This window comes from Rhinopithecus bieti, unplaced genomic scaffold (assembly GCF_001698545.2).
Source record: "Rhinopithecus bieti isolate Rb0 unplaced genomic scaffold, ASM169854v2 scaffold_8674, whole genome shotgun sequence".
NCBI classification, from domain to species: domain Eukaryota; kingdom Metazoa; phylum Chordata; class Mammalia; order Primates; family Cercopithecidae; genus Rhinopithecus; species Rhinopithecus bieti.
In genome coordinates, this window is record NW_016805883.1 from 107127 (window position 1) to 134676 (window position 27550).

At 39.4% G+C, this 27550-nt stretch overlaps 1 protein-coding gene across 1 annotated transcript in view; it reads right to left on the reverse strand.

Moving 5' to 3' along the window:
- Nucleotides 1-590: 590 nt before the first annotated feature.
- The window catches only part of ANKHD1 (ankyrin repeat and KH domain containing 1), a 134114-nt gene continuing 107154 nt past the window's right edge, over nucleotides 591-27550 (reverse strand). The window contains 15 exon segments of the mRNA XM_017873882.1: nucleotides 591-1087; nucleotides 1363-1527; nucleotides 2185-2227; nucleotides 2229-2358; nucleotides 2846-3046; nucleotides 4897-5073; nucleotides 10679-12291; nucleotides 12457-12606; nucleotides 13404-13550; nucleotides 14033-14480; nucleotides 16220-16394; nucleotides 21088-21204; nucleotides 21666-21761; nucleotides 24741-24903; nucleotides 25096-25271. Of these exon segments, the coding sequence (XP_017729371.1) occupies nucleotides 1028-1087; nucleotides 1363-1527; nucleotides 2185-2227; nucleotides 2229-2358; nucleotides 2846-3046; nucleotides 4897-5073; nucleotides 10679-12291; nucleotides 12457-12606; nucleotides 13404-13550; nucleotides 14033-14480; nucleotides 16220-16394; nucleotides 21088-21204; nucleotides 21666-21761; nucleotides 24741-24903; nucleotides 25096-25271 (3861 nt within the window). The 3' untranslated portion in view covers nucleotides 591-1027.

Below are 27550 nucleotides of genomic sequence, written 5' to 3' on the forward strand. Positions count from 1 at the left end.
TTATTTACAATAATATATTATATTATATATAATGTATATAGTATTATATATATACATTATAAACATTATAAACATTACTCGTCTGATTCAATAATACAACAGAACGATGGGAGTCACCTCCCTCTTACGTCCCAACTCATATAAAGCTTAAAATATCTATAACCGGATAAATCTTTCAGATAAAAAAGGTCAAGAAGCACAGAAGGAACCTGAAGTTGATAATTTGGGTGTCCCTACATTTGTTTAGTGTCATCCGATTTAAATCCAATTGTTCTTATTGACATTCTCAAGATCCATAGAGAAAAAAACCTATCAGTGGCCTATCCGCTAGCTAAAGTCAGATAAGACACATTGCCAGAGCTTGAAACTTTCTCATATGTTAAAGGATATAGAAGACAACAAGGGAACAAGGAATGTTTAACACAGAATAAATAGGTAAATAGTCTTAAAAGTGCTTTCTCAAGGCAGTCTAAGAAGGGACTCAAGTGTTAAATGTGAGAAGCCTGTTACAAATATAGTATTAACCATCTGGTTCAATATAATGTGGATTGGGTGGTACCTGCATGACCACTGAAAGGATCACACCCCACTTCTAAAGACTGTTCATCTTTTTATTGAATATTCTGGTAAATATTTCACATTAATACAGGCTACATTATGTAGAGCCACTATATGACAAGAAATTTACTCAACTTTTTCCTTTTAAGTATGTAAACAATTATACATGTATTTATCACCCTAAAAGGTTGAAACATGTAATCAACTAATTCTCTTCTGCATACAAGTAGTATTCAGTATGTTTAGCCAAAAGCACTAAGGTCATATGATCTTAAGTTCAAAATGGCTAAACTAACCAGAGAACATAACCAAGTGGATAGGAAATCAATTTGTTCTTATACAATGGGCAATCAAATTTCCATTGCTAAAGCCTCAGAGAAAATTTCTTAGGCACATTAAAAAAAATCCCCATGGTTCTTCCAAGGTCATAGGTTTCTTAAACAAGGCTAAAGAGTAAAGACCTTCTAACTTAGTTGACATATTTGAGATGCATGTTTCCAATATGAGGTGCCCACGTGCCAGGCCAAATCTGAAAAGGGGGAGGAAAAATTGGAATTTCTAATTAGGAATCTTTAGACAGTTACAAAATGAATATATAAATGCAATGGCAATTCACTGTTTCTGCCTAGGAAGAATACACATATATGAAATAAAGTGTTCAGTAGCATCATCTTGATGTTGAAAAAGCAATCCAGATCGAAATGGTCAATTATGACTTTTGATATTCAGTACTTATACTTCTCACAAAACAAAAAGAATGATGTGACAAATCTAAAAAATAAAAGAGCATTAAGCCTATTTTACCTGCTGGGCATCAGTGCATTCAGTTGAATTTTGGATAACTTTTATCATAGGGTTCCAAGCAGGGTCTGGGTTGTGAAGTCCATTAAACAGAGGGCCTCCTGGAACATCAGCAAGCTGAGGATGAGAAGGTATTATGGTGCCTCCATACATGGAAATTGGCAGACCCTAAAACAGCAGGAAAAAAGATTTAATCATAAAATTACTATAAATCATAAAATTACTATAAATCCCATAATAGCAGCTTAGACTTCTCTAATTTTCCTCATTTAAAGAACTCCAAAAGATCCTATAAGTACAGTATGGCAGTGTTGAGAAAACAAAATGTTTATCTGCATCTGCAAGGCTTTTCAACAAAAAAGAAGAGAGAGAAAAAAACTAAATCCAATATGAAATCATCAGGAAATTTCTCATATTTGATAAAAATAACCTCAACTTTCGCATATTTTAGTTTCATGAATAAGCTTAAGCTAAGAAGAAAATGGGAACTCCACATGACTGCTTGCCGACATAAAGCTGTCAGAGCAGACAAGAAAGCATTAGTGAACTCATGGCCAGCTTTTAAGATGGGTAGAGGCCTCTCTCAAAGCTGCAGCAGCAGAACACGAACTGGCGAAACCCAAATCCCTCAGGTGTTTTCGGGGAATGGGGACATCTTCAGGACGAACTACTGTGGACAATGCTATGCACTCTTGAAATTGAGCAAAAGATCTAGCAAAGCCACAGAAACAAAAGAGAGCATTATTTCAATACAAAGTATTCCTTAACGTGACTACATTGGCTGACAAAGTGTCAAACAAGTTACAGTGATGTTTGTCAACTCACTTTAGAAAAATCCACAAAACCGCTTGCCATAGGCTGATGAAAATGTTAGAGGGGCTACCATTCCAGAATCATCTCTCTCCATTGGTTGATGTTGGGAGAATGTGCTTGGGTCTGATAATTGTTGATGCATTGGATGGTTCCCCATCACAGATTGCGACCAACCTGATAAGCCTTCTGGAAAGAATAATTGAAAAAGTTTTATATTTATTTGGATAAAACAACAAAATATTACCACTGTTATTACCAAATGTTACCAAATGTTATTGAAATCTTTCCTCTGAAGAGCTCAAAGCATATTTATCACAGTCTTGCTAGCCAAAGAAACCAGTTCCTGAAAAACTAGGTAAAGTCCTCTGAATACTCCACTTTACCCTGTCTTTCAAAAGATTAAGTGCTGTCTGAAAGAACTCAAATGATTGCTTAAGAGAGAAAGGACACACACTTTGAATCTTTTGTTTCTGATCAACTCTATATATTACCTCAACCAATATTCCAGACTCTGAAATTGGATTGAACTCCTCAAAGACATAAACACCCTTCCCTAATTGAGTGTTAAACAAAGGAACTAAGTTTTTTTTGTTTTTCTAAGGAACTAAGTTTTAATGGCAAACCTACAACTTACTTAAGATATCCCTCCAGAGAGAGAGCAAGGCAATTTTACCTGACACAGCATTGACACCAAATGACCAGATTCCACTGTGTCCAACGGGAGCGACAAAACTGGTCCCCACCGGGGCTTGTGCAACAGACCCTCCTTGCCGAATTCGGGCCAGTCTCTCTGTTCCAATTGGGGGAGGTATCTTTCGATCCTGACTGGCATTGACTCCTTTTGGTTGGCCCAATGTTGGTGGGGCAGAAGTGGCTGAAAGAGGTGAAGATGATTCCGAAGAAACAGATGGAATAGGAGAGTCACCTGGTGGCAAAATATTTCTCTATTGTTTTATTACATATAAAAACTGTAAGAATATGAGAAACCTTGTTGGAAAGATCTATTCCACAACATAGGTTCTGTAAAGAAATTTTCATTTTAAAAGAACATTCAAATAAAATATAATTTCTATAAACATTATCCTATGCTACTTCTGCCTATAATAAGTATACAACAGTAGTCTAAAAAATGTTTTCCCAATTGAACTAAACAATGCTAGAAAGGAAGCAGGACACATTTGCTTTTATTCTAGCTCTAAATAATCTTCTCAAAACATTATTCATTATTGTCACTTTTTTTTTTTTTTTTTGGAGACAGAGTTTCGCTCTTGTTGCCCAGGCTGGAGTGCAATGGCGTGATCTCGGCTCACCACAACCTCTGCCTCTTGGGTTCAAGCGATTCTCCTGCCTCAGCCTCCCGGGTAGCTAGGATTACAGGCATGCACCACCTCACCCAGCTTATTTTGTATTTTCAGTAGAGACGGGTTCCTCCAATGTGGTCAGGCTGTCCTCGAACTCACTACCTCAGATGATCTGCCCGCCTCAGCCTCCCAAAGCGCTGGGATACAGATGGGTTGCACACGCCCGGCCACATTTTAAAATTAACTTAAATGTGGCAATATTTGCACAGTACCTAGCATATTTTCTAGAAAACATCTGGTGACCCTTTATACCTGTTAGTCTTTTCTTTGTTCCCTTTCTACAGTCCTTTTTTTTTTTTTCTATAAGGAAATAAGGTCAAATGTTAGCAAAGCATTATACAATTTTGATTCACAGCTTTGCTTCTTATTGGAACTCTTGGGTGATTTGGGTAATTTTCCTTGTCAAAAAAGTCAATACTGACTACCTCATGATGCTCATTAAAAAAAAAAAATCCAATTCTGTTCAATTCCACATACTTCATCTGTTCTAAACATTGAAATAAACAGAACAAAGGGGCCAGGCAGGTGGCTCACCCCTGTAATCTCAGCACTTTGGGAGGCTGAGGCAAGCGGATCACCCAAGGTTAGGAGTTTGAGACCAGCCTGGCCAACATGGTGAAACCCTGTCTCTACTAAAAATATAAAAATTAGCCAGGCATAGTGGCAGGCACCTGTAATCCCAGCTGCTCAGGAGGCTGAGGCAGGAGAATCGCTTGAGCCTGGGAGGCAGCCAAGATCACGCTACTGTACTCCACCCAGAGCAACAGAGCAAGACACTGTCTCAATCAATCAATCAATCAATAGAACAAAGGAATATTTTAACTTATAAAAGGCAATACAGTTTCATAAAATGTAAAAATACATGAGAAATCACACCAAACTGACCATATACATAAATTCAACTTCTTTCCAGATTTAAGAAATAATTTTACAACACTGCTTCCAAAGGGTCCTTTTGCAAAACTACTTGCAGTACCTGTTTTTTTTTGTTTTTTTGTTTTTTTTTTTAAATAGGGACAGGGTCTTGCTGTTGCCCAGGCTGGTCTCCAACTGCTGGGCTCAAGCGATCCTCTTGCCTAGGCCTCCCAAAGTGCTGGGATTACAGGTGTCAGCCACTGCACCCAGTCTAGTACCTCTTTTCTTGATCCAAGTTCTAGGGTAAAACATTTTTGGCTTGAAAGAATAATTCTCAAGTTTTCTATGCTACAAATGACTGACAATTTTTTCACATGACCACAGAACAAACCTTGGGCATCGGTATACCATTTAGTTTACTAAAGTTATAACATGGTGTTATAGCTGAAATAAATGATTTAATAACTTATTCAAAACTCTTTGGGAAGAGTTCCGCCAGGATTCCTACATGAGTTTGAGGCGCTTGTCCAAGGATGGGGAGAAAAATGTTGTCTGTTGAAACTAGGAGTCCCAACAGGAGCTGGCCCTTGCAGGAAAACCCTTGTTCCTGGTATGCCGGAAAAACTTGTCAGAGGAGCAGAAGAGGAAGATGGGGAGCTGCCTGATGGGTCAATGGATGGTAACCCTGAAATAAAACAGGTCCAAGACATCCAATTAGCTAAAACTTTAAAATTGAAAGCCCAAGAAGACTTCCACCAAGGTGAGATAAGCTGTAAAAATAACCAAACAAATAAATAAAAGATAGCATGTGGCTCATTTTCATAGACCACAGCAAAAATAATCCATCTATGTGATATTGTATGGCCAAATCCATTTTTTTCTTACAGTCCAGAAGAATATCGCCAAACAGCACTACATACAGAAAAATGGGCTCAATGTTTAAGAGTGTCAGTCACCTGGAGTAATGTTCTAGATGAATCTCAAAGCTTTTAAATGGAGGGGATATGAAATGAGACTATGCTGTAACTAAGTAGCGCCCAACAATAACTTCTGCATTCCCTTTTGTAGTCAATCTCAAAGTACAGCTTTTCATCTATATAACTATAGTCATTTCCTACAGAAGATAAGTAACAAAATCTATCAGTGTTTCCTTCCTCACAAGGAGGAAAGAAAAGCTATACTACTTAAGGGATTAATTTCAGCATTCTCGTATCTGATAGAAAATATTCAACAGTTGCAAAAGATATGCTCAAAGTTATCTATCTAGTTTGTTCATAAATCTGAAACTTACATCTCTTAACTCCATTACTTTCTCTGAGAATGTATTAGGAAAAGAGGTTGAAGCGTCTGGAAAAGGGATTATGGTTTCTTATTCAGGAAAAAGTTAGTTTTAGATACCAACATTGATTGTCAAAAATTTCTTTTAAGCCAGGTCTGTATTTTCGTTTTGCATTTCCCCATCATTAAAAAAAAAATGACTTTGAGATGTAATTCACATACCATATAATTCACCCATTTAAAGTATATAATTCATTGGATTTTAGTATATTCACAGGATTGTGCAACCATCACCACAATCAATGTTAGAACATTTTTGTCTCCCTTAAACGAAACTCCATACTCATTACCTGTCATTCACTGGGTCCTCACCCTCATTATTTCCATTTCTTTCTTTTTTTTTTTTTGAGACGGAGTCTCACTCTGTCAACCAGGCTGGAGTGCAGTGGCACGATCTCAGCTCACTGCAAGCTCCGCCTTCCGGGTTCATGCCATTCTCCTGCCTCAGCCTCCCGAGTAGCTGGGACTACAAGCGTCCGCCACCACACCCGGCTAATTTTTTGTATTTTTAGTAGAGACTGGGTTTCCCCATGTTGGCCAGGATGATCTCAATCTCCTGACTTCATGATCCGCCCACCCTGACCTCCCAAAGTGCTGGGATTACAGGCATAAGCCACTGCACCTGGCCTCATATTTCCATTTCTAAGCAATCACTAATCTTTTGTCTCTATAGATTTACCTACTCTGGACATGTGGGTAACGTAATGCATTTCCTACTTATTTCAGACTTTCGTTATCGTGGTAGGCAACAGTAGGCAATTATTACTTTGTGCTTTCCTGGACAAAAAAAATTAAATTTTCTAGTGCTAACCAAAGTAGATGTTAGCAAAATCTAGAGGTAGTGAGAATACTGAATGTGGCTTTAAAAGTCTGTAAGTAGGAAATGAATCATTTCTTTTGTTTTTTATTGAAATGAATAATTTTTATAATAACCTCTTGTTTTTTTTGGTTTGTTTGTTTTTATTTTGAGACAGGGTCTTGCTCTGTCACTCAGGCTAGAGTGCAGTGGTGTGATCATAGCTCACTGCAGCCTCAGCCTCTGGGCTCAAGCAATCCTCTTGCCTAGCCCCACTGAGTAGCTGGGACTACAAACGTGTGCCACCACACTGAGCTAATTTTTTTTTTTTTTTTTAGATGGAGTCTTGCTCTGTCGCCCAGGCTGGAGTCCAGTGGCGTGATCTTGGCTCACTGCAAGCTCTGCCTCCTGGGTTCACGCCATTCCCCTGCCTCAGCCTCCCAAGTAGCTGGGACTACAGGTGACCGCCACCACGCCTGGCTAATTTTTTTGTATTTTAAGTAGAGACAGGGTTTCACCGTGTTAGCCAGGATGGTCTCGATCTCCTGACCTCATGATCCGCCCGCCTCGGCCTCCCAAAGTGTTGGGATTACAGGCGTGAGCCACTGCGCCTGGCCCCACACTGAGCTAAGTTTTAAATTTATTTTTTATCGAGACAGGGTCCCACTATGCTGCCGAGGGTGGTCTCGAACTCCTGGGTTCAAGTGATCCTCCTGACTTGGCCTTCCAAAGTACTCAAATCACAGATGTGAGCCACTACACCTGGCCACTGTCAATATTTTTACAGTGAAATCTGTCAGTCTTTTGTAAAGATCATGATAGCCTTTTTTTTTTTTTTTTTTTTTTTGGAGACAGAATCTCGCTCTATTGCCCAGGCTGAGTATAGTGGCACAATCTCAGCTCACTGAAACCTCTGCCTCCCAGTTGCAAGCAATTCTCCTGCCTCAGCCTACCGAGCAGCTGGGATTACAGGCACCCACCACCATGCCTGGCTAAATTCAGTATGTTTGGTAGAGACGGGGGTTTCCCCATGTTGGCCAGGCTGGTCTTCACCTCCTGACTTCAAGTGATCCACCCTACTCAGCCTCCCAAAGTGCTGGGATTACAGGTGTGAGCCACCATGCCCAGCTGATAATGATAGCTTTTAAAGATCATGATGTACATATTAGGGACATAAATGTAGATGCCACATAAATGTACTTTTTATTAGCTTTACTGAGATTTAATTCACAAACCATATAATTTACTCATTTGAAGTTATACTATTCAATAGCTTTTTGTATATTCACAGAATTGTGCATTCATGGCCACATCAATTTTAGAACCTTTCTGTTATCCTAAAAAGAAACTCTGAAGCTGAGCATGGTGGCTCACACCCACAATCCTATCTCTTTGGCATGCCAAAGTAGAATAAGTGCTTGAAGCCCAGGAGGTTGAGGCTTCAATGAGCCATGATCACGCCACTGCACTCCAGCCTGGGCAACAGAGTGAAGCCCTGTCTCCAAAAAAAAGAAAAGAAAGAAAAGGAAATTCTGCACTCCTAAGCTATCACCTACCCTCCAATCATCCCTTCATCCTAGGTAACCACTAATCTACTTTCTGTCTCTATGGATTTGCTAATCTGGATGTTTCACATAAATGGAATCATAAAATAAATATCTGGTCTTTTGTGACTGGCTTCTTTCATTTAGTAAAATGTTTCAAAGTTCATCCATATTATAGCATGAATCAGTACTTCTTTTTTTTTTTGAGACTGAGTCTTGCTCTGTCGCCAGGCTGGAGTGCAGTGGCGTAATCTCAGCTCACTGCAAACTCCACCTCCCATGTTCAAGTGATTCCCCTGCCTCAGCCTCCTGAGTAGCTGGGACTACAGGAGCATACCACCATACCCAGCTAATGTTTTGTATTTTAGTAGAGACAGGGTTTTACCATGTTGGGCAGGCTGGTCTCGAACTCCTGACCTCATGATCCGTCCACCTTGGCCTCCCAAAGTGCTGGGATTATAGGCGTGAGCCACCATGCCCAGCCCTTTATTTCTTTTTATACCAAATACAAAATATTACGTTCTATAGATATACCACATTTTGTTTATCTGCTTGTCAGTTAATGAACATTCAGTTGTTTCTATATTTTGGCTATTAAGAATAATGTTGCTATGAACATTGGTTTTTCTATAGACATATATCTTCCCTAGGAGTAGAATAACGGGATCATATGATCACTCATGCCTAACTTTCTGAGGAACTGTGAAACTGTTTTTCCAAAGCGGATGTACCATTTTACATTCCTACCTACCGTGTATGATGGTTTCAATTGTCTCTATATCTTTCCCCATCTTCTTAAGTATTACTTTTTTTTTTTTTTCCTGACAGTCTCTTGTTCAGGCTGGAGTGCTGTGGCATGATTTCAGCTTACTGCAACCTCCGTCTTCTGGGTTCAAGTGATTCTTGTGCCTCAGCCTCGCAAGTAGCTGGGACTACAGACCTGCACCATCATGCCCGGCTATTTTTTATATTTTTAGTAGAGACGGGGTTTCACCCTATTGGCCAGGCTGGTCTCAAACTCCTGACCTCATGTAAACCCCTCGCCTCAGCTTCCCAAAGTGCTGGGATTACAGGCATGAACCACCACGCTCAGTCAGTATTACTACCTCTTACCTGAAAACTAGGAAAGTAAACTATATCCATGAAAAGAGCATCAACAAAAGAAACCATACAAGCAGTTAAGAAATGGGGCCAAGCTTATTAATCCCAGGACCTAAAAGGAAGGTCAAGGACTAATGCTTTCTATCACATCCTGGGTACTGGCAATGAGCTCTTCTTTCACCCTGAGGCTTCTCAAATTCTATACTACTTTCCCCAAATGAAAAGTCATAATATATGTCTATTTACAGAGAGGAAGGGAAAAAAAATTAGAGAATATTTTGGACCACAGATAGTCACATGAAGCCTTCTATTTCTATTTGAAATACAACATAACAACTATGTTTTCCTGAATAGACAAGTAAATGGAAACATATCTGAAATGAAAGCTAAGGCTATGCCATATTCATAACTCACAAATAATTTTAAACAACATAGATCAGTTTATAATTAGCAACAAGGTAGCATGGGATATGGGGCAGTTTTCCAACTGGAAGAGAAATGCTAAGAGGCAGTAGTGCCACATTCTGGGTCAGTCACATTTTTAATTTGTTTTTCAGAACAGTGCAGATTAGACTAAAATTTGGCTCTTAAACTACAGAAAACAGATTCTGGTTCTCCAAATATCTCCAAGCCAAAACTGACCTCAAATCTGTCTATATATTTCTCATAATGCCTCAGCAGCTAATTTATAATTTCAAAGAAGCAATAGCTAAATCTATGTTGGTCTTTCAAAAGAGCCTATAAATGACTGGGTCTCTTCAAATAGCTGTATCTAGGCTGGGCGCAGTGACTCACGCCTGTAATCATAGCACTTTGGGAGGCCAAGGCAGGCGGATACTGCCTGACCTCAGGAGTTCGAGACCAGCCTGGGCAACATGGCGAAACCCTGTCTACTAAAAATACAAAAAATTAGCTGGGCATGGTGGCGCATGCCTGTAGTCCCAGCTACTTGAAAGGCTGAGGCACGAGAAATGCTTGAGCCTAGGAGGTGGAGGTAGAAGTGAGCTGAGACTGGGCCACTGCACTCCAGCCTGGGTGATAGAGTGAGACCCTGTCTCAAAAAAATAAAACAAAATAATAAAAATAAAAAAGAAAATACATAAAAAATGAATAGCTACACCTAAAATAAACAACACAGAATACTATTAAACAATGTAAATTATGAACTGGTGCCTAAACACCTTTGCAACTTCAATTTTTTAAATCTAAGAAATGCAAACAATCACTGATTTTTTTAAAGTCTGTAAATTTGGAATCCTTGAAACATCCCTGGAGTTTTTTTTTATTAACATGAATAGACACCAATTTTATTAATATGAATAGACACCAAGAAAATGGACTTACACCATGGTGTAACTCCCTTACTATGAGGGACAGAAAGATCATAGAGAGAATCTAAAGCAGCTCATTATATGTGAGTGATTTACCTCTTGCTACTTTTTTTGTCCACTTAAGGTGAGATTAGGCCGTAGGCGCTCCAAACTGAACTGCAGCAATAGTTAATAACTTACCAACTGGACTAGTAGAAACTCGCTGGGAAGGTGGTCTGAAGCCAGGTGCCTTTGAGTTATCAGGATGCATGTTTTCCAAGTGTCCAAGCACTGAGTTACCCAGAAACGCTGACTGAACAGTGAAAGAGGCATCTGCAGCCACTCGTGAGGACAGTGGACCATCTCCCCAACCCTGGTTAGCTGGCACCTGACTACTATCAAAAAGACTGCTGAAGTGATTGAAAAGTGTGGCTGGGCCAAATGTAGGTGGCAAAGATTTATTTGCTGGGTTTATGTGCATCTGAGAACCATTCATGATGTTCACAGCTGAAGAAAGCTGCACTGTAGCTGGTGGGCCTTGAGGTGGTGTTAAAGTAACTGGATTTGTAACAAAAATAGACTGGGGATCCTGGTGAATAGTTGCATTTGGTACCATGGAGTAAAAAGAACCTCTGGGCTGCATTCGATGAGAAACTCGAGGTGCTGGTACAGCTAACTGAGGTAAATTACTGGTGTCCTGATTATCAGCAGCAACCATTCTGGGTGATGTCAAAGTCAATGGAGCAGGTTCTGAGTTAGATGCAAAAGGCATTGACATAGGACTTAAATCAGACACACTGGATGGCTGTGCCTCTTCTTGTGTGTTACTGGAAGTAGGAGTGGGACTACTCGATGGGTGAGTTTCTGGAGCTCCCGGGGTGTTGCTGGCAGAGCTACTGCAACTGTTTGCAGCTGAAGATGGGGTACATAGGTTTGCCATGGGCTGGTCCTGTGTGGACACTTTCTCTTTGGTGGGTGGCACAGCAGAGAAAGACTCCATCTTTTGTGAAGAAAGCTGTGCTTGAGAAGTACTTGCAGTTAGAAATGTGGTAGGAGCTTGCCCGCTAGTGATAGGTGCAGAGGAGACAGAAGGCAGGGAACTACAAGTGCTTGTCACAGAAGAAATCACTGTTGCTGGAGGACTCGTCTTAGGCACACAGGCAAACAACTGCTTTCTGACTGATGAAGGAGTCCGGGTATTAGTGACACACAGTTGCTGATTGGCAGCAACTACAGAAGAGACAGTGATAGGACAACTGGCAGTAGCTAGTCCAGCAGACTCTGAGGGTAAAACAGTCCCGTTCTGGTTAGGTAGACGGCTTGTGTTATTATGCTTTGGAGAGCTATTTGTGTTGCCAGGATTCACAGGTCTCACTGGGAATGGTCCCCATGTGTTAGGAGAAGGTGAGAAGGTTCCTCCAAACTGGGCCATGGGTAAGCGAGGATGCCGAATCTGTTGCATAGTTTGAGCAGCCAGCAGGGCAAAATGAGGGTGAGGATAAGCTAAGGGTAGAGAAACTGGGAAAGAAGAACGTACATTTGTTGTAACATTCTTATTAAGTTTATTAGCGGGCTGGAACGTAGATAACGTTGTTGCCTGTGAAGTTACAAGAGCTGGAGCACCCAAAGGAAATGCATTTTTACTGGAAGCTGCTGTGGTACCTACTCCAGATGAGAAGTTAGCATGAATTGATTTAGTGCTGGCAGGTGTTCTGATATGATTTTTAGGAATCAAGTCTTCCAGTTCCTTAGCAGGATCTTGAATGAGTGCATTGATTAGTTGAACTGCATACCTTGTTGATTCTGTGCCACCCCTGGAGAAAAAAAAAAACACACAAACAAGACCAAAAACATTAAAAAAAGAAAACAAACAGGTAATCTTAACCATCAAATAAAGTTCTTAATTATACCATACCTAACAAAGGTATGCTTCTTATAATTTCTACTCAGAACTAACAGTATACATTTTGCACAATTACCTTATTGTGATCATTCTCTCGCCATTCTTATCTTTTTGTTTATCCACATCAATATGGGCACCAGTAACATCTTGTATTGCAGTGATGTTGCATCCTCCTCTTCCCATTATCCTGGACACGACTGAGGCTGGAACAGACAATTTCTTTGACCTATAAAATGAAGAATACACATGAGCTTATGAAATTAAATGTCTCTTTACTAAAAAAGATGTCTCAGTAAGTATGTTCATGGACATTTTGTAGAATAACATTTCTCAAATGCTAAAGAGGAAATCATTAAGTTTTTATTTTAGAAACTCATCTCTTTTAATATTGAATTGAATTTAGTAAAGTTAAAAATTACATTGCCTCTGCAGTTTCAGAGAACCTAACTTTAAAAATTACACTGCCATTTAAAACAAAAATTATATTTAAATCACTCACAATATAAGCATTCAAATCTGCCCAAAATAATACACATCAACTAAACTGCAACGACCCTGTTAAAATAGTGAATACCATATTATTAAAATCCACACAGAATAACCATGCTAGCTTATTCATTTTAAACCAGTATCAACAGCTCATACTTAGCAACAAAAAATAAAGCCTCAGGTCAATGATGAGCTGACATGTATTCTGAATCTAAAGCTGATTATTAGTACTTTAGTTCTAGAATTACTGAGACATGAGAAAGAAAAAAAGAAAGAGAAGGCCTTTACATTTGAACTACATAAAAAGCAACTCAGGTTATCCCAAAAAGCCAAAATTTCTTGTGTCATATAAAATATGCATGCAAAATTTATACACTGCTTCTAATTTTGCTTTAGCATATTCTGGATTTAGTGTGGCAATGCAGTTTAAAATAATGACCACATTCAAATTATTTATTAATTAACTAGGTAGCCATCTCACATGAGAAAGGGAAAATATATGAAAATTAAAAAGATGGAACTAATTCTATTTACCTTCGTACAACTTCTTTCCACCCTTCTTCTCTTTTCTGACCCCTTTTAGGGCTAGTGAGATTCAGCTTTATGTTTGGAGAGCTTAATGGCAATGGCACTGTCTTGTAGCTGGTTGACAAGGAATTAGGATTCACTTCACCTTCAAGTCTAAGAAGAGACAAATAGCAAGTACAATAAAAGATAAGTTTTAAGATAGAAACTCAAGAGACTATTCCTTTATAGCCAGAGTTATGCTGAAATATTCGTATTAAACTTTGGCACATCAAATAATCAATGAGTCAGAAAAACAGAAATAGAGCAAAGAGCCCATTATTTATTTTAGTATTAAAATGGATTCAGATGCCAAAAATTAGACCATAATCAATAAAATGACATAGATAAGATCAAAGCATACAAATACTTTCAACTTCAGACTATGAATCCTATAAAAATTTCTAATAATCTCATTTCCCAACTAGCACATGATCAAGAGGACATGGGTGAATTTCAGTTTTGAATATTGAAGATAGATAATGTGGTAGAATTCAATTGTTTAACACAACTTGTACTTGGATAATATACTTCAAATTCTTGTGCCAGGCATGAAGAAGGAAAGGTGCAGGTAGAGTTAACAAATCAGAAACATTTACCGTGTCTGAGTTTTGGAAGTAGCCGTACTTGTCTTTTCTTCTTGGGAATGAAGGAGCAGTGAGGGGTATTTAGAGGAATTCACATCCATCACAAAATTTAACTCTTGGCTTTTACCACCACTGCTACTCTCACTGTTGCAGTCTGTGCTGTCCAAGTTATCTGAATCACTATTCCCACCTGCACCACCACCTCTAGGTTCTCCATTTATTTTATTTTTATCTGCCTTTTGTTGGGCTAAAGACATATGTTGTTCTGGTAAAATTAAATGTGCTGTAGGAGGGGTTTCTTTTGTTTTGTTCTTCTTATTTTTCCGATTGGCACTGGGAGTTGTCACCACGTTGGCCCGTTTTTTCCCAAACACATTTGTGAATGTTGCAGATGTTGCAGAGATTCCAATTGTGGTGGTGGTGGTTGCACTAGGAGGTTCTATGGGAACTTCTTGCTCCACTGAAATGGTTAAAAAGAATAAAAATCATACTGAGAGTCACAGATCTCAAAATAAATTCTGACAGAATATATTTGATAATTCATAATAATTCAGTCTTTTACATCATATTTTCCTTTCACCAGTATTCACTAAGAAATAAAAAAATCTTTATTTATTCATTTTTTTGAGATGGAGTCTTGCTGTGTCGCCCAGGCTAGAATGGAGTGGTGCGATATCGGCTCACTGCAACCTCTGCCTCCCAGGTAGCTAGGACTACAGGCACGCACCACCATGCCTGGCTAATTTTTGTACTTTTAGTAGAGATGGGGTTTCACCATGTTGGCCAGGCCAGTCTCAAACTCCTGACCTCGTGATCCACCCGGCTTGGCCTCCCAAAGTGCTGGGATTACAGGTGTGAGCCACTGCACCTAGGCGAAATAAAGCAATCTTTTACTGTGGCCAGGCGCAGTGGCTCATGCCTATAATTCCAGTACTTCGGGAGGCCAAGGCAGGTGGATTGATTACTTGAGCTCAGGAGTTCAAGACCAGCCTGGGCAACATGATGAAATCTTGTCTCTACAAAAAATACAAAAATTAGCTGGGGGTGGTGGTGCACACCTGTGGTCCCCGCTACCTGGGAGGCTGAGGTGGGAGGATCACCTGAACCTGGGGAGCAGAGGTTGAAGTGAGCCGAGATTGCACCAGTGCACTCCAGTCTAGGTGGCAGAGGGAGACCTCATCTCAAAAAAAAAACACACACAAAAAATCTTTACTGTTGTTAGCCTAATAAATAATTTACTATTATTTGTTGTTAGAACAAATATACAATATATTTTCTTGTCTAAGGTGGTATAGGACACACATATTAGCAATATTCTTAATTTTTTTTTTTTTTTTTTTGCTCCTGTCACCCAGGCTGGAGTGCAATGGTGTGAACTCAGCTTACCACCTCCACCTCCCGGGTTCAAGCAGTTCTCCTGCCTTAGCCTCCTGAGTAGCTGGGATTACAGGCATGTGCCACCACGCCTGCAATCCCAGGCTAATTTTGTATTTTTTTTTTTTTAGTAGAGACGGGGGTTTCACAATATTGGTCAGGGTGGTCTCAAACTCCTGACCTTGTGATCCACTCTTGGCCTCCCAAAGTGCTGGGATTACAGACATGAGCCACCACACCCGGCCCAATATTCTTAATATTCTTAATTCTAGTCTCATGAACCCAAACCACAATATAGTTTGAATTTAGGGCACTTTTCAAATTGTATTTTAGAATTAGAATTCAAGTAGAACAAAATTATTTGCCTACTACAAGCACTGCCAGACAGTATAATAAATAACTCTTTGAGAGTACTAAACCCATCTCTATTGACATTTCAGGCCTCTATATCCTTGAGCCTGAATCTCAGCTAAAAATAAACTGAGAAACTGTACTTCTAATCAGGAGAGGAAGAGTTACAGAAGAATCTCAAAAAAAGGTTGCAAACCTCTTACTGTATTGCTTTTAGTATATATGCGATGTTTTACAAGGGGACTTAAATTACAACTGAATTTCTTCAAATTATGTGCTTGCTTTCCCCTTGTTTCTCTGTATTAGTTTGCAATGCAAAACACTTAGAAATACTTACTATAAAAGTCATTGTCCATTTCAGATTAATAAAGTAATCAAATGTTTAACTAGAGTTAACTAGAGCAAAGAGCACTCAAAATGAAGTTGATAAACAAAGGAGAATTTTCTCATTAATTCAGATGGTTTGTTTCTCACCATCTTCATCATTCTCCTCTTCATCTTCATCCTCTGGTAGTTCTGAATTCTCCTTAGGTTTGTTTTCTTCATCTTCCTCCTGTTTCCTTTTCTGTTCCTCTTTTTTCTTTTTTCTCTTTTCTTTTCTTTTTTCTCTTTTAGCGGCAAGAGCCTGCTTTCTGCTCTCTTCTCTTGACTGCAAATAAAGCAGGTATATAATTTTACCAATAAGGCAGTAATGTAAAATAAAGAATGAAATGATATTTTTGTTTATGATACACAGGGATCTTCATGGATGTTATTCTCAAAACACATTTATAAATGCCATCAAGAAAAAATAAACTGGACGCCATCAAAATTGAAAACTTTTGTACTTCAGAGGAATCATCAAGAAAGTAAAAAATCAGCTGGGCGTGGTGGCTCACACCTGTAATCCCAGCACTTTCAGAGGCCAAGGTCGGTGGATCACCTGAGGTCAGGAGTTTGAGACTAATGTAGCCAGCGTGGTGAAACCCCATCTCTACTAAAAATACAAAAATTAGCTGGGTGTGGTGGCACAGACTTGTAGTCTCAGCTACTCGAGAGGCTGAGGCAGGACAATCACTTGAACCTGGGAGGCAGAGGTTGCAATGAGCCAAGATCATGCCACCACCGCACTCTAACCTGGGCGACAGAGTGAGACTGTCTCAAAAAAACAGAAAAGTAAAAAGTCAACCTATAAAATGGGACAAATATTTTTGCAAATCATACAACTGGTAAGGGACTTGTATCTATAATACATAAAAAAAACTTACAACTCATGAATGAAGACAGTCCATTTAAAAAACAGATTATGAAAACATCAAGTTATATATGCAGGCTGGGCGTGGTGGCTCATGCCTGTAATATAAGCACTTTGGGAGACTGAGGAGGAAAGACTGCTTGAGCCCAGGAGTTTGAGACCAGCCTAGGCAATATAGCAAGATCCCATCTCTGTAAAAAAATAAGAAAATTAGCCAGGCATGGTGACCTATGCCTGTAGTTCCAGCTACTTGGAAGGCAGGAGGATTGCATGTGCCCAGGAGTTTGAGGCTCTAGTGAGCTATAATCATGCCACTGCACTCAGCCTTGGCAACAGAGTAAGACCCTGTCTCTAAAAAAAAAAAGAAAAAAAAATTAATTAAAAAAAAACCAAATTATACATTTTAAATATACACAAATTTTATTTGTCAAATATACCTCAATAAAACTATTTTTTAAAATAGAAAAAGGATCTGAATAGACATTTCTCCAAAGAAAACATACAAATGACCAATAAGCACAGAGAAAGATAGATGTTCAATATCATTAGCCATCAGGGAAAACCAAATCCAAGTCACAAGATACCCACTTCACACCCACTAGGATGGCTACAATCAAAAGACAGATAATAATATTGGTGAGGATGTGGAGAAATTGAAACCTTCATACACTGCAGGTAGGAATGTAAAATGGTATAGCCACTTTGGAAAATAATCTGGCACTCCTTCAAATAGTTAAACACAGAACTAGCGTATGATTCAGTAATTCTATCCATAGGTACATGCTCCAGAGAAATAAAACATTTTCACACAAAACCTGTATACTTATTTATAATTGCATTATTAAAAGAAAAAGTATCATGATCAAGTAGAGTTATTCTAGGAATGCAAGAGATAGCTTAATATTTTGTTGATAAATAAAGGAAGAGAAAAAGTATGATTATTGAAAGATACTAAAATTTTGATAGCAAATTTTAGTTTAAAAAAACTTAGTAAGCTAAAGAGACAAGAAAAGGTTGCTTACAATCATTGAGCATTATTTATAATTGCCAAAAAGTGGAAGCAACCCAATGTCCATTAACTGATAAGCAGATAAACAAAATGTGGTCTATCTAAGGATAGAACTGTTTTGTATTTGGCAATAAAAAGAAATAAAGTACTGATTTCGTCTATAACATGGAAGAATTTTGAAAACATTTCACTAAGTGAAAAAGCCAGTCACAAAAGACCAAATATGGTATGATTCCATTTATGTGAAAAGTCCAGAATTGACAAATCTATAGAGACAGAAAGTAGATTAGCAGTTACCTAGGACACAGGGATTGCAGCGGGGGAATGGGAATATGATAGCTATAGAGTGCAGGGTTTCTTTATATGATAGTCATAATGTTCCAAAATTGACTGCTGATAAATGTACAATTCTGTGAATATACTAAACAACACTGAATTACATAACTTTATTTATTTTATTTTGAGACACAGTCTTGCTCTGTCACCCAGGCTGGAGTGCAGTGGCACAATGTTGGCTTACTGCAGCCTCTGCCTGTCGGGTTCCTGCAATTCTGCCTCAGCCTCCCAGGCAGCTGGGATTACAGGCATGTGCCACCATGCCTGACTAATTTCTGTATTTTTAGTAGAGACGGGGTTTCACCATGTTAGCCAGGCTGGTCTCGAACTCCTGAGCTCAGGTGATCTGCCCACCTTAGCCTCCCAAAGTGCTAGGATTACAGGCGTGAGCCATTGTGCCCAGCTGCGAATTATGTAACTTTACATGGGTAAATTGTACGGTTTGTGGAGTGAATTTCACTAATGCTATTTTAAAAAAAACATTTATGTGGCATCTATTTATGTGCCTAAAATGCAGCTATCACGATCTTTACAAATGACTGATAAATTTCACTGTAAAAATCCTGACAAGAAGCTATTACAAAAATGATTCTTTCCTACTTTATAGAATTTATTTTAATTTTTTTTTTAAGTAGAGACAGGGTCCTACTTTGTTGCCCAGGCTGGTCTTAAACTGCTAGTCTCAAGTGATCCTCCTGCCTCAGCCTCCCAAAGTGCTGGGATTACAGGCGTGAGCCACCACACATGCCCAGCCTGTATTTATTTTTCTGTGAATTGCCTATTCACATGATCATTTTTTATTGTCTTTTTTCTCCTAATGATTGTAAGCAAACTTTTCTTCTCTCTTTAGCTTACTAAGTTTTTTTAAACCAAAATTTGCTATCAAAATTTTAGCATCTCTCAATAATCATACTTTGTTTCTTCCTTTAATTATCAACAAAATATTTTCATGTTAAGCTATCCCTTGCATTCCTAGAATAACTCTACTTAATCATGATGTTTTTTCTTTTAATATAATTTCCGAACTCAGTATCAACACTCTCATTTTCCAGGTAAGCAGACTGAGCCTCAGAAAGGCAATGTTTTAGTTTGTTTTAATTTTTCCATTATAGCACACATCCTAGGATACTAGATAGTCTTTAATTGGGAATCTAATAAACCACTTGTAACCCAGATCTTATGATAAACAAATGATTTCTAATGCTTTACTAAATTTCTTCACACACCAATGTTAAAACCACTTAGGCAGTAATGATGTCATTTGGTAAAATGGGATTTTTTTTTTTCTTTTTGAGACAGAATCTAGCTCTGTCACCCAGGCTACAGTGTAGTGCTGTGATCTCGGCTCACTGCAACCTCTGCCTACCGGGTTCAAACAATTCTCCTGCCTCAGGCTCCTAAGTAGCTAGGACTACAGGCATGCGCCACCACGCCCAGCTAATATTTGTATTTTTAGCAGAGATGGGGTTTCTCCATGTTGGCCAGGCTTGTCTCAAACTCCTAACCTCAGGTGATCCGCCTGCCTCGGCCTCCCAAAGTGCTGGGATTACAGGCATGAGCTACTATGCCCAGACAGGATTTTTTTTTTTTTGAGACAGGGTCTTGCTCTGTCACCCAGACTGGAGTACAGTGGCACAATCATAGCTCATTGCAGCCTCAACCTCCCAGGCCCAAGTGATCCTCTCGCCTCAGCCGCCCGAGGAGCTGGGACTATAGGTGTGCACCACCAAGCCAGGTGAATTTTTTAAACTTTTAGTAGAGGCAAGGTCTCACTATGTTGCCCAGCCTGGTCTCGAACTCCTGAGCTCAAGCCATCCTCTCGCCTAGGCCTCCCAAAATGCTGGAATTACAGGTATCAGCTACCGCACCCAGCTGTAAATTGGGATCTTGCTCAAAATCTAGTCCTTCCCTTATATTTGGGCTCAAAATATATTATTTTGAATGACGGGTCAGAATCAAAAAATTGATTGTGATTCAAGAATCTATTACCTATTTCCTTTGAATCATATATTGTTAAGAATATTGGTCATACAGGTGACAAGTTTATTCTAGCAGATTTTCTTTTTGTCTGAGATGGGGTCTCACTCTGTCACCCAGGCTAGAGTGCAGTGGCACAATCACAGGTCACTGCAACCTCTGCCTCCTGGGCTCAGGCCATCCTTCCACCTCACCCTCCCCAAGTTGCTGGGACTACAGGCACCTGCCACCATGCCTGGCTAATTTTTTTTTTTTTTTTTTTTTGTAGAGATGGGGTTTTGCCATGTTGCCTAGGCTGGTCTCAAACTCTGGGGCTCAAGCAGTCCACCCTCCTCAGCCTCCCAAAGTGCTGGGATTACAGGCATGAGCCATGACATCTGGCAATTTATTTTTTTTTTCTTTTTTTTTAGAGACAGAGTCTTGATCTGTTGCCTAGGCTGGACTGCAGTGTGTAATTATGGCTCACTCGACCTCCTGGACTCAAGTGATCCTTCCATTTCAGCCTCCTGAATAGCTAGGACTGCAGGCATGCACCACCATGCCCAGCTGTTTTTTTAATTTTTTTTTGTAGAGATGGGGTCTCACTCTGTCACCCAGGCTAGAGTGCAGTGGCACAATCACAGCTCACTGCAACCTCTGCCTCCTGGGCTCAGGCCATCCTCCTATGTTGACCAAACTGATCTCGAACTCCTGGGCTCAGCCTCCCAAAGTGTTGGGATTACAGGTGTGAGCCACCACGCCCAGCCTCAATAATTTACAAAAAGGAAAATTATTTTTCCCACTCACCTTTTCCAGATCAAGTTCCTTTAAAAGAATACTTGCATTCTTATTTGCTTCTGCGGCTTGCTGGTCTTTAGCCTTCACAATGGTTTCAACACATTGATGACATTTTTTTAACAGTTCCTACAGCAGGAAATAGAATTATGTAAATATATAATGAAACATAATATAAAGAGGCCAAATAAAACTTAAGCTGATGAGCACATTAAAGTCCAGAGGTTAAAGCTCAAACTGAAAAGTCACTAAACCAAATTAAGTTATCCTTTGAGTCCAGTCATGTATCAATCTTCCACAAAAATAAGACACCATTTCCCTAAAAACCTGCATGTCCTTAGGAAGCCTTCTCATTAGGCTAATGGTTTAGTACCTTAGTGTAGTCACTGTGACTATGGTCCACAGTAGAAATCTCAAAATAGTTTATCAAAACTATTATACCCCTCTATTTTACAAATGGAGAAACAAAAGCATAAAGAGATCAGGTAACCAACCTTTCAGAATATAAAAAGAACAAGTTCCTAACTGCATACTTTGGCATATCATTCCACAAAGAACAAAAATGTGCTTCAGTAGCATATTAAACTTACCTTATCTGTAATTGTTGCTATGTATCTCATGCATTCTATATCAGAAGGGAACTGATTTACTTCCTTTACCAAATATTGAACAACTTTTACATGACCCTATAAGAAATAGAACAATCTTAGACAAGATAGCATGAAAAGAAAAAGTATTATTCTTAAGAATAAAAATAAAGTAAAACAAAAAAAATTACAAAGGAATCCCTTGATTTTGCATATATGCTTACCAATTTAAGAATAAAAAGGCAAATACTTTCAAGTAGAATATTAAGTTTAAAATGAAAATTATGAAAATAAGATAAGCATTCAGCTTATAAACAGAAAAGCATAAAAACAAGAATGTATGCTCAGGAGTGGACGGTGGACTAGACAACATTTCTCCTGAATTTAATTCCACTGAAAAGTAGAAAAGCTTTTATAGAAAACAGTTATCGCCTAGAATAAATCTATTAGACAAACATTGGTGATGTAAAATGAATCTCAGTGTAAAAGAGAAATGAGTCCTAAAACAAATAATTTTTTAAAATTTCAAAGTCTTACTTTGCCTCTACTTCACTAACTAAACAAGGTGTACTATCACAACTTTCTGAGCCTTAGGACTTGAATCTAAATAAAACACTTTCTAAATGCCATTATCAAGGGTTGGAAGATCTATAATCAATTCTAAGCATATCTTTTTTTTTTTTTGAGACGGGAGTCTTGCTGTTGTCGCCCGGGCTGGAGTGCCATGGCGCGCTCTCACTGCAACCTCCACCTCCCGGGTTCTAGCAATTCTCCTGCCTCAACCTCTGGAGTAGCTGAGATTACAGGTGCCCACCACCATAACTGGCTAATTTTTGTATTTTTAGTAGAGACAGGGATTTACCATGTTGGCTAGGCTGGTCTTGAACTCCTGACCTCAGACAATCCACCCGCCTCGGCCTCACAAAGTGCTGGGATTACAGGGGTGAGCCACCGCGCCCGGCAAGCACATCTATTTTAATCTAACCAAGCTTGCATAGTTTCGCTTCTTACTAAGGTTCTAAAACATCCTCAAGAATTAGTGTGATGGAGATAAAAATCAGAGAAATGCTTGCCTCTGGGGCAGGGAAGTGATTAAAAGTGGGCAAGAGGGAACATTCTAGGGATATGGAAATAATTTATATGTTTATGGGGTATGGGTTACATGTATGTATACATTTATCAAAACTAAACCACGTACCTTAAGATTCATGTATCTCACTATATGTAAATTGCACTGTGCTAAACAACTGGGTATATAAACAGTGCTGAAAAAGATGGTCATGACTCTTGTCCTCATGGACCTACCAGTCTAGTTGGCGAGACAGGCATTAAAATGGTAAGTACATGTTTGAAGATATAATTACAAATTGGGATAAGGAAAATCAAAACTCATCTATAAAAGAGAACCAGAGGGACCTTTTTCAGATTAGGTGTTAGGGAAATACTCTTTGAGAAGTGACATGTAAAATTGGAGCTAACAGATGAGTAGAGAAGTGAGTTAGGTGAACAGCAAGGGAAAACATTTCAGGAAAAGAAAACCAGTGAGCAAAGGCCCTGAGGCAGTTGAAAATTTAGTGCATTTGGCCGGGCGTGGTGGCTCACGCCTGTAATCCCAGCACTTTGGGTGGCCGAGGCGGGCAGATCACAAGGTCAGGAGATCGAGACCATCCTGGCTAACATGGTGAAACCCCGTCTCTACTAAAATACGAAAAATTAGCCGAGCGTGGTGGCAGGCACCTGTAGTCCCAGCTACCTGGGAGGCTGAGGCAGGAGAATGGCGTGAACCTGGGAGACAGAGCTTGCAGTGAGTCGAGATCGCACCACTGCACCCCAGCCTGAGCGACAGAGCAAGGCTCCATCTCAAAAAAAAAAAAAAAAAAAAAAAAAAAAACAAAAAAACAAGTGCATTCTACGCCAGTAACTAGAAAACATAGTGAGCAAAAGGGGATACTAGCATAAATGATTTGTCTAGGGAGGTTGACATGAAGCTTATTATGCAGGTCTTTACAGGCCCTAATAAGTAGTTTATAGTTTGGGAAGCTATAGCAAGGGAAAGGCTTTAAAAAATATAGCAGATAAGTGAACTTTAATATATATGAGAGGCTGGGCATGAACTTTAATATATATGAGAGGCATAGCTCATGCCCATATCTTAGCACTCTGGGAGGCAGAGGTGGTAGTATTGCTTGAGCCCAGGAGTTTGAGACCAGCCTGGGCAATACAGCAAGACCTCGTCTCTACAAAAAATAAAAATAAAAAAAATCTGAGCATGGTAGTGCACACCTGTGGTCCCAGCTACTCAGGAGGCTGAGGCAGGAAGATCACTCAAGCCTGGGAGGATGAGGCTATAGTGAGCTATGATCATGCCACTGCACTCCAGCCTGGTTGATAGACTGAGACCCTGTTTCATACACACACATACACACACACGCACGCACGCACACAGAAGATACAGTAAGTTTTTATGAAAGTCTACTCCTTTTTGTTCCTCTTTAGGTAGAAAAAAATCCATCTGCATATAATAGTTTTTCTTAAATCTTCTATTTTATGAACAATATATCACAAATAGTCAAGACACCAAGTGATTTAACAACCAAGTTGCTTATAGTGAACTACCACATAGCTCTTAGATTTGGCCACAAAAGAATGGAAAGAAAGGTTAGGAGCCTGTAATCCCAGCACTTTGGGAGGCCGAGGCGGGCAGATCACAAAGTCAGGAGTTCGAGACCAGCCTGACCAACGTGGTGACACCCCGTCTCTACTAAAAATACAAAAATTAGCCGGGCATGGTGGCGCACGCCTGTAATCCCAGCTACTCAGAAGGCTGAGGCAGAAGAATCGCTTGAATCTGGGAGGCAGAGTTTCCAGTGAGCCGCGATCGTGCCACTGTACTCTAGCCTAAGTAACAGAGTGAGACTCCGTCTCAAAAAAAAAAAAAAATGAACGGAAAGATAGCAGTGATTTTTCTATGGAAATATACTCAATTCTCCAAGATAAACTTATCTTTCTCACACATTTTTAACTTAGAATTGGCTTAAAATTATTACATTTGACCTTTCTTCCCCCATATCAAATTACCTTGCGAAATGCTGACATAAGGGGTGTGATTTTCCGGTTATCTGCTGCATCCACATCAGCACCTGCTTGCACTAGCAACTGCACAACATCAAAATGACCTCCATTGGATGCCAGCCAAAGTGGTGTATTTCCCTTTTTGTTACGGACATCAATGTGGGCTCCCCTATAAACAAAAGCATATTAATACAGTTTGTTTCCTGTAAGAAGAGGCTGGCTTTTTCTAGTTTTACTCTATCATCTTCTTTTACAAAATAACTTAAAAATAATCTTTTCTTAACAATGTCAATAAAGTAAAACAATGTTATTAACTTTAAAAGCTCTGAAAAAGTTCTACATATAATAGAAAAGTACTCACCTATGAATCAGGAGTTCACAAAATTTGTAGTGACCTTTGTCTGCTGCTATTGTTAAAGCAGTATCTCTTGAGGAAGGCACAGGGGGAGCATTAACATCCGCTCCTTTATCAAGAAGAACTCTTCCAACCTCTGCATACCCTCCAGAAGCTGCTTCCATCAAGGGGGTAAGACCAGTCTGTTTAAACCAATAAATTATGCAATTAAGTCACATAATTTCTTTTTTAAACTATTCCATGGACCAAAACTAAGCTACATAATTTCTTTAAAAAACTGAAGCAATTAACTTTTAAAACAATTCTAGTTCTGATTAACTCTCATAAAAGAGCTAAGCAATATTCTGCCTTGAATTTTACTAAACAGCAGTAAAAATTGTTATTCAGTTAGACATGCTAGAATGAACTTAAGACATGTTATCTCACACTAAAAAAAATTCTGTAACTTCTATACTTTTGTGAATTTACTCAGATAATTTCTCTGCACAATGAATAAAGATATTAAAAATAAGTAGATTAAAATCACTTTATAAATTTTTTGCATATGTGCCTTTGGTACATTAGTCTCCAACATTTTTTCAAAGGACATTTCCTACTGGTACTATCCAAAATAACACAGATTTCTCTAAGACTTTTAATGGATAAGTGACACACAATGAATACTTGTAACAGAAAAAGACAAACTGAATGACAGGAAAGACTCATTTCTCTTTGTGTGGTAAAAGCCACGGAAAACTACACTTCCTCATTACTTAGATTAGAAGAATGTAAATGTTGCACTAAACTTTAAGAAGTGAGAGGAATTTCAGGGAAAAAATACAAGATTTCCAGTCAAATCTTTCCAATTTGAAATGAGCACTAGATTTGCTGTTGACTATTAAAAATTCTACCCAACCTATGTCTTTCCAGAGTTCTAAGAACCTTGCAGTTCTAAGCAAAGAAATTCAAGCCAATGACATACTAACTCCTATTTTCTTTTCTCTGTGTGTGTTTCCTGCATCTATGGAGATTATTTGATGACTTTTCTCCTTTATTCTTCCTTTTTTGGGGGGTCGGGGGGACAGAGTTTCTCTCTTGTTGCCTAGGCTGGAGTGCAATGGCGTGATCTCTGCTCAGTGCAACCTCCACCTCCCAAGTTCAGGTGATTCTCCTGCTTCAGCCTCCTGAGTAGCTGGGATTAAAGGCACCTGCCACCATATCCAGCTCATTTTTTATATTTTTAGTAGAGACAGGGTTTCACCATGTTGGCCAGGCTGGTCTCGAACTCCTGACCTCATGTGATTCACCTGCCTCGGCCTCCTGAAGTGCTGGAATTACAGGCGTGAGCTATCGTGACCAGCCTCCACTAACTCCTATTTTCTTAATACCAAATAGTCATGAAACTGTCAAAATCTGCCATGGTCAAATTAGATGTTAGCTGCCCTAAATTTTTAACTTATGAACTAAATTTTTGCTTGGGATTTTTACAATGATAAGCACATGCCTCATTAAAAGAGTTCTTTAAAAGTCCACAGTATAAGAATTAATACAGGCCTGGTGCGGTGGCTCAAGCCTGTAATCCCAGCACTTTGGGAGGCTGAGACGGGCGGATCACGAGGTCAGGAGATCGAGACCATCCTGGCTAACACGGTGAAACCCCGTCTCTACTAAAAATACAAAAACTAGCCGGGCGAGGTGGCGGGCGCCTGTAGTCCCAGCTACTAGGGAGGCTGAGGCAGGAGAATGGCGTAAACCCAGGAGGCGGAGCTTGCAGTGAGCTGAGATCCGGCCACTGCACTCCAGTCCGGGCGACAGAGCCAGACTCTGCCTCAAAAAATATATAAAAAAATAAAATAAAACTATGTCTAAATAAATAGAAAGACATTGTAAAACTTAAAAAACTTTTTAAAAAATTTTGTTTTTTATAGAGTTGGGGTCTTCCTATATTGTCCAGGCTGGTCTGGAACTCCTGGACTCAAGTGATCTTCCTGCTTGAGCCTCCAAAAGTGCTGGGATTGCTGAGGCGGGAGGATCGCTTGAGCCCAGGAGTTTGCGACCAGGCTGGGTAACATAATGAGAACCTGTCTTTAAAAAACATTTTAAAAATTAGGTGGGCGTGTTGGTGCACGCCTGTATTCCCAGCTGCTCAGGAAGCAGGTAGGAGGATCACTTGAGCCCAGGAGGTTGAGGCTTCAGTGAGCCATGATTGCACAGTTCCACTCCAAAACCTGGGTTATAGAGCAAGACCCTGTCTCAAATAAATAAAAATAAAATGTAACTATTTTAAAACTTTTTGAAGGGAAATTTTAAAACACGTGCTATAGAGATTATATAATGAATTCCTATGTACCTATGGCCTAGATACAACTATTAACTGCCATTTTCTTTCTTTTTTTTTTTTTTGAGATGGAGTCTCGCTCTGTCACCCAGGCTGGAGTGCGGTGGCGTGGTCTCAGCTCACTGCAACTCCGCCTTCCAGGTT